Source organism: Henckelia pumila, chromosome 3 (assembly GCF_033568475.1).
Source record: "Henckelia pumila isolate YLH828 chromosome 3, ASM3356847v2, whole genome shotgun sequence".
NCBI classification, from domain to species: domain Eukaryota; kingdom Viridiplantae; phylum Streptophyta; class Magnoliopsida; order Lamiales; family Gesneriaceae; genus Henckelia; species Henckelia pumila.
Window position 1 is genome coordinate 39,850,653 of NC_133122.1, and position 10,668 is coordinate 39,861,320.

A 10,668-nucleotide genomic window follows, 5' to 3' on the forward strand; every position below is an offset into this window, starting at 1 on the left:
CATCAACCTAAGCCGAGAAGTATTATTTTTCGTTCGTAACCATATAAAATGTCCCTATCAAGTCGAGCACCGATATCTTTCATACATGGTGGTATTCATGCGAGCTTTCCTCACAAGGCATTGTCCCTAATGCTAAAACATACATCTTATATTTCTAAACATTTTGAACCAAAAACAAAAAAAGGCAAAATACATTTAGTTCAAGGCATAATGTACTCGTTCAAGCAATCTGACAACTTCATTGACCATAACTGGCATACATGTTCTCAAACTGAACATTACAGTATTTGGTGATGCAAGCGGCAATGCCAACACAGCTTCTTGTTGCATGCTTGTTAGCTCCAGGAACTGACTCAGAAGGTCACCATCAAGGATCGTAGGAGTCCCGACCTATCCGTCAACCCCAAAAAAAAAAAAAAAAAGTCGGTTTCAGTTCCTCTCACACACACGAACTTGTGCTTGGAAGTACGTTGACAGCACAGATGAAAAAAGTTCACGGAGGCTCACCAGATTTTCACGGCTTCGATACTCACTGTGGTCATTTCCTAAAATAGGAGCAGTAAGCGGGTGAATCACCAGCCTAGATTGAAGTTCTTCCAGCAACTCATATTCCTCCCTGAAACGAATATATTCATGTTAACAGGTTAACAACCCATATAGTTCCAACCAATTAACATGATAGCCTCGAAATATCACAGCATAGAGGCATATTTTATAGGGATATATTTTTTTTAATCTAACCCTGGTCAAACATTTTATTAAAAAAATTGGTTGACTAGGTTCATTTTTCCCAATTTTCCCTATTTCATACTATATTACGGCATGGCATAGAGCCATATTTTATAACGAAATATGGTGCTCTTTTAAAATTAGATATTTAATAAGCCATTTTCAGACTGCTATATCCATGTTCCCAGTAAAGAAAATAACAAGAAAACAAGTGATGAAGATGCTTGAACTAAGAAAAAAAATAATGAAAAAGAAGAGATGAACAGATAGATAACATACCTTCTCAAGGGAATGAAGATTATTATGCTGCCCAACAGAGTAGATGCCATGATACAGTTATGTGAAAGGTTAACAACATTACAAACAGCATCACTGTCCTTCATTGGGTCATCTGCTGATAGTTTGTACGAAAATGATCCCTGCAGAGGATATAAAAATGAAAAATCACTTCCTTCTAAAAAAAAAATGAAAAATCACATATAAGAAATACTGATGCATATAAGAAACGATCCCTGCAGAGGATATGTTCTAGATCCTATTGATGTTAGTGAACAAAATTGTTCTTATTAAAACAAAAGCACCTGTATCAAAGTTTGGGTGGGGTCTGTATATTTGGCACGACCCCGACCTTTAGATTGTTGAAATTGAACTGAGGCTAAGTCATCCAAGTACATAAAATTGATGCCCATTAAAGCTAGAAAAATAAAAACCAAGTCAAGGTCCTATCACAAAAACTAGTTAGAGTAGAGTTAGGGACCATGAAAAGAACTCAAACCGATGAAGTTCGTTAAAAGATCTGAGAACTTTTCATCGGACAAACCAGAGAGTTGGCCCAAGAACAGGATTTGGCAAGAAATTCCAAATCTTGAATTTCTATGAAGACACTTGAGATCTGCACTTAAAAATTTGAAAAGCTCCTGAATTTTCAAAAGAAACTTTTCTTAAAACCTATGCCCTCAAGGGGTAAGTGGGCCGAATTAGGAGAGGTCCATGTGAGGGAAAGATATAAAATGTATCGAGTGCGGCGATAGTTGGGGATTCAGTTTCTTAATTTCTTGTGGGTTCTACTAGCTTTAAGCTTAGGGTTCTAAAGAGAGAAATATCTGGGTTACTATCTTTTTATATTCAATATATGTTATATAAATCAGTATAAATTGTTCTTAATCTATTTTGGTATTCTTAATTCACTACAATTGTTCGAGGAAAACAACAGTTTTACAAGATCAAACTCCAGATTTTGTCTCATGCCCTTGCAGTCACGAATCATTTAAAACAATCATTAAGTCAATTAAGAATCACAAGGCCTGAAAATGGTAAACTCACACAGTTGGTAAGACAAGGCTCATCTGAATAAATTGCATCAACTTAATGGCCAAATTTTTCCCATGTGGATCAGCTCATAAAAAGTAATAAAAATTGCAGGATACCAAAATCTTCGAGAAGTACAGTGTCTCATTGGACTTCCTAGCATCCAATCGAGAAGTACAATATCTCATTGGACTTCCTAGCATCCAACAAAAATACCTATGGCTCGCCTCAGTACAATTACTTCAAATTCAAAAAGAAAAAAAGAAAAAGCAAGAACATTATTTCAGTACGACCCTTAATTTAGTCGCATGCTGAACACATCTACCACTTTCTACCATATTTTCGTACTTAAATGGCATTTCTTAAAATACAAGAAAAGAGACATGATTCTCTAGTCCCTGTTATTTAATAAGCATGTTCGCATCCAAGCTATCAGAAACTATTGGCTCTTAATAAAAAATTACCTTCCTTATACTCATGGAAATCTCCCCCATATAGTAAGAACAACAAACTGTCAAGTTCCGCTCTGGACTTGCATCATCTGTAACAGGAATTTAATCACATTCAGTTAATCAAAATATATATTTTTTGTTTCGGTACGAGCTACACAATAGTTAGAAATGGAAATCATAATATCTTTAACGCACACATATAGCTGCGTGATTGTGTGAGCACTGAAAATTCATCCTAAGCTATATATATATGACTAGCCAGAAACAAATTTACTCACTAACTGATTGACAACAGGGCAGTTATTTCAATTTATAATATGTGCAGGTTCACCATGATAACTAGCCATTCAAAAGTATCTCAAGTATTTGATTACTTTAACGTAAAAGGCAGCAAACATCAAACTCAAGGAAGAACTTTTTTAATACCACATTTTTTAACACTTCTGAAGCCCTATAGTTGGATAATCAAGTGAAGGGGGGTAACACGCTTTAAAGAAGCAGCATAAGATGCTCATAATTTTAACCAATTCCAAAAGATCTTGGACATGATAGCAAAGATTTCCAGTATGCTACCAAAATGTACTAGAAACATGAAAAATTGTTAGATATCAAAGAATATATTCTGCATTGGATATTATATTATTAAAAAATAAGATGCATCTTTGGTATAGACTTTTTATTGTAATTTTAGTACGGTTTCCTATCATATTTAGAAGGAGATGTTTTCACATATATACAGTCGTGCTGTTTGAATTCTAATTCAAGATACGCACACACATAACGAAGTATAATAACTCTTCGATTTACCTTCTAAATGGTTTGCACATGACATGACAGCAATACTTCCCTTACGATCTGAAACAACAGCAGTATCTACATCCATAAGCATGCAGTCACCAACTAGCCGTTGGACAGGATCACAGTATACTTGCTCAAGTTTTCTGGAATCCTGGATTCAAACAGTAAATGGTAGTTTATAGTAATTCAACCAAATACATAATAATATATTTCGATAATACCATCTCTTCTATTTAATTGTTTTTTCTTTCCATTTTGAAACAACACATACTTCTGGTGAAATGTGCAGCTCAGGGAAAATGAACAGGTTACTACACAGAAAACAAACATTATAGCTGCTGACCTCATGGTACAAATAGAAAAGAATACCATCACGACAATCCCCAACCGCAATCCTGGTGAAATGCGCAGTTAAAGTCATGATTGTAAAACGCGTTCTTCCAATAGCCAATCTCCTGACTCTCTGAGAGTTATCATTTGGAAAACTGCAAATATAAAACTGAAAAACAAAAATTGCAATATTTAGAAAAGCCCCAACAATCTTCACCAAGGTTTCCTGTAGCAGAATAAAAAATTTCCCTGACTTACAGAACTACCGGCAGAAGCCAAGAAGTACCGATCAAGGTAAGTGCACACAGCAAGGACCATCCCAGGCCAAATGGCTTGATAAGCTAATCGCAAGTTCCATGCTTCAGTTTCTTCAAGTTTGATTCCATCACAGCTATTATCTTCCAGGCTGCTGCAGTGACTACTGCTTGCAAGCTGTTCCACCACACAACCACCAATCTCACAGAAAGATAAATTTTGTTGGGACGATGAACCAGTCTTGGAACATAGTGTTGCAGAACCACTGTCAGAATGCTGCAAACTTTCAAGGCAAAGAACCACCAAACGACCTTTTGTACTGTAAAAAACACACCACAGTCACATTCAGCATGCATATAAATTACAAGGACTCCAATAAAATCTACTAATTAAAACCAAAAGCAATGCACCCTAGTCCCTAAGTATGAAAACTTCCTGGAAAATACATTAAAGCCCCCCAAAAGGTAGATATAGAACCTTTCAGCTTCACCACTAGGCATTATGGCTGGACCAGCAGATAGGCTCGTCCCAACCACCAGCACATGCTCATTTCCAACTTTCATGAGATTCATGCATTTCCCTGTCTCCCCAGGTTCAAATTTGAAAGAAGACAATAAGCGGCCTGTCACTGGATCCACACAACAGATGTCAGATGAACATGAATCATTATCCAAATCTGCCCTCATGACAAGCAATAACTTGCTCTCATTGTGATATAACACTTTTCTAGGCGTCCCCCCAAGATGAAATTTCTGCACATTAAGCCTCTTACTTGGCACCATTTCCACCTATGACACAATTAGGCAGTATCCTGATGTCAAAAGCGATTGGAATAAATTCAAGAGTAGTCATTATGAATAGAAAGGTGCAAAGGCTGACATAATACCCTTCATTTCTCTCTAATAATGAAATATTGTTTCAGTAAACACTAAACATGTGTATTCTGAAAATAAAAGGTGCATGAACATGAAACTTCCCCAGGGTGAATAACCTCGATGTTTATTTCAAAGGTTAAGGGGGTAAGCGGAAAGCGTTGCTGACAATACCAAAGGAACCAACAAATCTACAACGGATAATTTTATTTTCGTAATTTTTTGTAAATCACATAGGAAATAGGTCGAGATGCAGGCTTTATCCAGAAAATAGTGCTTTAGTCATTTCATGCAAACATGTTGATTGGATTTGCAAGCCATCTGTGTAACAATATGATTATTTTGCCACCAGGTAGTGTCTACAAAAGATTTGAGCTTTACAAATTTTTCTCCAACTGCACGGATTTACAATAACCAATTACACAAGATAGTTGTAGTTCACTGCTATCCCCAGAATTCTTGTAGAACATTTTTTTGGCATAAACTAATACTAAGCCACAATTTAATTCATTAAATTTTCATGTTTGATATTATTCTCACGTATTACAATAAATGCTGTACTAGATCCAACATAGAGCCAAAAATACAGGATTTGATAGTAGAACAGTGAAAAAGTTGGTACCAAATCAAGAGACTCAATTCAGCAACCAGCTCACCACCATTTCCCTTCAAGATGGATACCTATGGTAGTTCCGGGCTTCAATTGCCATTTTCACAAAAACCAAAGAAATCCTAACTCAAATTTCCATCAAGTAATTTCTTGACTCGTGAGGTGTTGTACAGAGAATGGGCCATTCTATCAATGGATGGTTAAGAATTGCAATGACCAAATTTATACGGCAAAAATCTATTTCATGTCCATCTCAATTGCTTAATTTAATCATGTATGTGATGCTCTTACAGAGAAAGATACACCCACAAAGAGGCCTATCGGCTTTTGTACCAATCTTGGAAAATAAAAGTGAAATGCAAAAGTATTGCGAAAGAGGAAAGAGTTGAAGCAGAGGGAGAATAAATCAACATCAAGTATATACTTATTTTACCAGATGAAGACTGTTCTCTGAAACAAATAAAATTCCTCTAAGGCATTCCACTGAACACACAGGAGTGACATGAGTGGAAGGTTGAAAGGAGATGGAGGTATACGAGAGGCTATGTCTTGCAGTATGCACTAACCAAGGCCTATCACTGAGAGCAATCACATCAGCGTTAAGGGAATCACCCAAGGAAACCAAGAAAACAGGTGTGATACCAAGACGGCGCACAGCAATCAGCTGAAGATTAACTGGAATCTCTCCTTTAGCCTTCCCAGATGTATTGGAAATGGATGTTGGTAGTAGTTTATGATTTGGGGATGTAGACTTCCACGTGGCCTGAGCATTCACCATACAAGAACCAACAGTAGACTGCTGACAAGGAGACCTAGCAGATGATAGTGTAGAAGTAACAGGCCACTCAAACCTAAGAAGCATTCCATTTCTTAATCCAGAAAGAACATACAGACGATCAACAAAGACAAGCCTTACATCTTGAGGAACACGACCACTAACAGTAGCTTCCATGGTGTTCATTAATGAAATAACCCCCGTGGCAACAATTTGCATCCCCTTGTCACATGTAAAGGAGACAACTTCTACTGAAGGCTTATGAGTACCGATAACAAACATGTAGTCATTATTTACATTTGTGAGAGGCGCCATATGGCGGTTATCTCCATATGTTACTGGTGCTTTATTCTGCTCAAGGTGCTTTTGAGGTACGGAAAAACAAGACACTTCATTCTGCAATTTCACACACTGCATCTGATATACTTCGTAATGATGTGTCAATGAAGATCTAATACCAAGGATGAATAAGAAGCAAGGACTGGAAGTTGCTACTATGATTATACCATCTCCAACAGCTCCAAGACTTATGGACATATTATCAGGGAACCATGAAGTGCAAATAGGGGATGCAAGAGGAACACCTTTTGTATGCACAGCTCCACTAGGCAAACAGAGTCTGACTCCATATTGGTGGATCTGGACCAACACCCCATCGGCCACAAGGCCACAAGCCAAAGTACAGACATCAGGCTGAAAACCAACAGAATCAGTCACATCAGAAAAACGAATCCCAACAGAGAGCACCCTGGTTTCTTCAACGAATGACAGCACAAGAAAAGAATGATAGGTATCAGACGCTTCCATTTTTAATGTCCAAGTACCAGTAATACCCTGATAAATAGGAGCAGTTTTTAACAATTTGTCCACGCTGATACCACTTCGAATGATTCGTAAAGATCCTTCAGGAGCCATCCCAGAGCAGGCAAACATTTGATCAGATTTCTCTTCAGGATAATCAACAAATGCCATATCCAAGATTGGAGCAATATTCTGAATCGGACTTCTGTGGCACAAGAATCCCTCTTCAAATTTTAATACCATTCCATCAGCCATGTCAACAATGGTTGCCACGAATCCACCATCAAGCCATAAAAGAGCCTTAGATGGTAGACCTTTGTAAAGACAAGCAGATAGATTTACTCTGATGCCATCAGACTCGAAGATAACTTCCATCGCATATATATCCCCAGAATCTGCACTAAAAATTATCCTAGGATTATATGAGTCACCTGGTTCCCAGCTCCACGAGCAGACATAGTTGCAACCAGGTTTCACGTTGCTGTAATCATCAATGTTCATTGGATCATCATTTTTATTTATGTCACTAAGCTCCAACAACGCGGATGCAGCAACACTATACATACCTTCTTCATCCATAATATCTGGTATTCTAACAACATGTTCATATTTTTTTTCCTCAAAAGGAGTGAAATTTAAACTTGTTCTATAAACACATGTAGGGTTATGAGCATTCCTAAAATCCATCAGGACAACATCACCAGCCCTAAACAGGAAGGCATATCCATGAACATGAGGGACTTCAACAATATGATGCGCCAAGGGTCCAGCTTCAGCAAACTTATATAATACGTGAATTGCTTGTTCCTCAACGTTCCATTCCAACAAAAGAAGTTCATTCCGATAAAAAGATCCTCTCCTGTAGAACAAGAAGAAAACTTCTACGAATGGTAAATGAATATGTATTATTTCTCCAATACAACCAAAGCACTAAAAAAGAAGTCATTTGGTGCAAAGATAAAACTAAATGGCAGGAAAGTAGTTCTCAATCTCAAAGCTAAGACATATTACGTATAACGTACCTATTTAAAAGAATAGCCAAAACTGGCTTATACTCCTTCCCAGGCTGAGAGTTTTCCTTTGAGATGAAGCACATGCTCCATATAGTTCCAGAGATATTAGTAGCACCTCTATCAGTTTGCAAAAGTCCATCTTTTTCAGGAGGACAAGAGATTCTCTAAAATCAGTGAAAACAGAGAAAAGAAAAGGTTAGAAAATTTTTATAGCATTTAACTGAATATTAAGAGGACAGCACCAATACAACATCAATGGTGGTAAAGTATATGCTAAATCCCAACCTTATCAATGATTTCACCATTGGAGGAAAATGAAAGCGAGAAAATAACCAACTGGTCCTCATACGCACTGGCAGCAACAAAGCAACCACTGTATAGGGCAAAGCATTAAACAACCTACATGAATAGCAGTTCTAAAAGATCTGAGTGGAAACTGATGCAGCTGTTTATCGTCGGAAAAACTCGAGTGTGGGCAATAGTAGTCAGGAACTAAATCACCTGGAATCAACAGTCAACATCCTTCCAACTTCATGTCTCGAGTTTCCAGGAGCAGAAAGTTGTAAATGAGTCAATGGGAAAAACCTGCAAGATTTATTTAATTATTATTAATAATTAATAAATAAATAAATAAGTAAGCAACCACTCTCAAAAGACTATTTTGGGAAATAAGCCATAAGCATTAAAGTAGAAAAAATTATTTCAAGAAAAGATAGCAATAAAATATCATCGAATAGAACCTGTGCATTTCATTGCAAAAGGAAAGAAACGACAGCTTCCCTGAATCAGAAATGACAAGCAATATATCCTTCCCTGGTAACTACCAAACAATCAAGCAATTAATCCTCAACAATTTAGAGTTTCCAAGAAAAAGTAAGTAAAAAATAAAAGAATTAGCATAAAAAACCTTTGAACTCTGTGCTCGGAAACTCTCATTCCAAGGAAGTACTGCAATATCTTTTACTGTGCCAAACACAGGTTGTTCAGTAACAGATTGCACAACTCCGTCTTCACCGATTGTAACAAGCTCTATTGATGTCTCCTGAAACAAGATTTGGCAGAAAGTGAGATTTTTATGACTGCATCTCTGAACGACTTAGTCCAAATCAATATAAGCTATATTAATTCATATTCATAAACGACTTGAAGTCCTTTGTTAAAATCTGGACTCCCCAAAAACTAGCTCAAGGGAGTGGGTTGTCCTCGTCTAAATAAGGAACTCCCAGGAACTCGATTCAAACCGACGTGGGATATATTTAAACACATCCACACACGCACAGGAATGTACATCTGAAGCGTGAAAATATTAACGGGTGGCCAACTATGAGCAGTCCAACACATGACACGTTAAAATTTGGACTTGGACCTAACACATCCCAAAAGCTAACTCAAGTCGCGAGGATTGTCCTTGTCAATATAAGAAACTCCCACGAACTCTGTCCAACCGACGTACCGACGTGGGACGTATTTCAACATCCCGTAAGGCAATTTTGTGATTCCGCCATGGCAAGCTGAATTTGGTAGATGCTTGACACGCACATCTTTTATAGTCAGCAAGAAATAGAATCCAGTCACCGATTAAATATACAATATACATTGTTTGTCTAAGAAAAACCGCTCAAAACATCACTCAAATTTGTTCAGAAAAGAATTTATTTCGTGAAAATGGATAACAAATTGCAAAAGAAAGGACTGAACCTAGTCACGCACACGAACACAAACGTAACTGCGGCTGAAATGCTTGCGTCGAATTTCTGACAGGCAAATCAAGAAAACACCCCCCAAGCAAATAAAATTTAGTGCAGGAACATAAAAAGGAAAAACCTTGCCGAAGACGACGTCGTAGCAAGCGGGGGAGCGGAAGTGGCCGCGGACAGCTTGAAGAACGACGCTGCCTCTGAGGACTGTCTTCGCCAAATAACAAGCGCCGGCGTTGTTTCCGAAGGCTGATCGCGAGTTACGGTTGGTGTTTTGCCTCGCTGATGCAGACGAAGAGGAAGATTCGTGTTCCGAAACCGCCATTTCTTCTCGTTTCGGGTTTTGAATTTTGATTGATTGGGAGAAAAATGAAATTACGGAATCAAATCATTGGTTTTTGCAGATTCCAAGTGACTACAGAGAGAGAGGGAAATGGGGGATGATGTTGCTTGGGCCGTGGAACCGGAACTGTCCATTGACTGAAGAGACTGGAACCATAAAAGGTCCCAAAAAAAAAAAATTAAACATGGTGGAATTTCTAGTATGTACTATGTAGTACTATGTACCAATGATATGATCCTCGTAATGTCTCGTTCCAAATTTATAAATTTGTATTAGATATATCTATTATATATGTACTATATTATTAAATTCGAAATCATAGCAATATCAAAATTATCATAATTTAATTTAACATTAACGTATCATATTGTGCATTAACGAGACTTTGATACATTGATATATTTCTGTATTTTTTGTCTTTTGATAGCTATTTAATTATTAATATGTCACATTTGTTTTTTTTTTTAACATTTGGTGGATATTTATATACGAAAACTTTATTTTTATATTATTTATAAACCTTTTATTTTTTTTATTTTTCATTAAAAAATAAATTATACAAGTACGTAACGCGTGCATCCGAGTACTAGTAGGTTATAAAACATGAGCAAGATGTCTTCCTGGAATATGCATATACTATTAATCTTTTAGTCTCCTTTAGGACGAAGATTATTATAGTAACCAA

The 10,668-nt window shown here is 37.1% G+C and overlaps 1 protein-coding gene across 2 annotated transcripts; it reads right to left on the reverse strand.

The window, feature by feature from the left end:
• Positions 1-10: 10 nt before the first annotated feature.
• On the reverse strand, positions 11-10,128 carry LOC140887962 (uncharacterized). Of its 2 annotated transcripts, XM_073295609.1 has the most exons (15): positions 9,768-10,128; positions 8,851-8,985; positions 8,684-8,763; positions 8,445-8,528; positions 8,229-8,316; positions 7,953-8,107; positions 5,788-7,789; positions 4,350-4,660; positions 3,876-4,191; positions 3,631-3,786; positions 3,297-3,438; positions 2,502-2,578; positions 1,009-1,148; positions 508-616; positions 11-390 (listed from the first exon to the last, which is right to left on the reverse strand). In XM_073295609.1, the coding sequence occupies exons 1-15, from the start codon at positions 9,963-9,965 to the stop codon at positions 196-198; spliced, it is 4,188 nt and encodes a 1,395-aa protein (XP_073151710.1). In that variant the 5' UTR covers positions 9,966-10,128; the 3' UTR covers positions 11-195. The 2 variants fall into 2 exon arrangements, with proteins under 2 accessions (XP_073151710.1, XP_073151711.1); XM_073295610.1 differs by lacking the exon at positions 9,768-10,128 and having other exon boundaries at positions 8,684-8,756; positions 8,851-8,965.
• Positions 10,129-10,668: the final 540 nt, after the last annotated feature.

What these genes read in the sequence shown, in the direction of transcription:
- LOC140887962 (XM_073295609.1), bottom strand. Translation starts at nt 9,965, where the DNA reads ATGGCGGTTTCGGAACACGAATCTTCCTCTTCGTCTGCATCAGCGAGG. An exon ending in CCTAGTGGTGAAGCTGAAAG is followed by an intron (nt 4,192 to 4,349) that starts GTTCTATATCTA and finishes TGTTTTTTACAG; the next exon opens with TACAAAAGGTCGTTTGGTGG. An exon ending in ATGTGCAAACCATTTAGAAG is followed by an intron (nt 2,579 to 3,296) that starts GTAAATCGAAGA and finishes TTCCTGTTACAG; the next exon opens with ATGATGCAAGTCCAGAGCGG.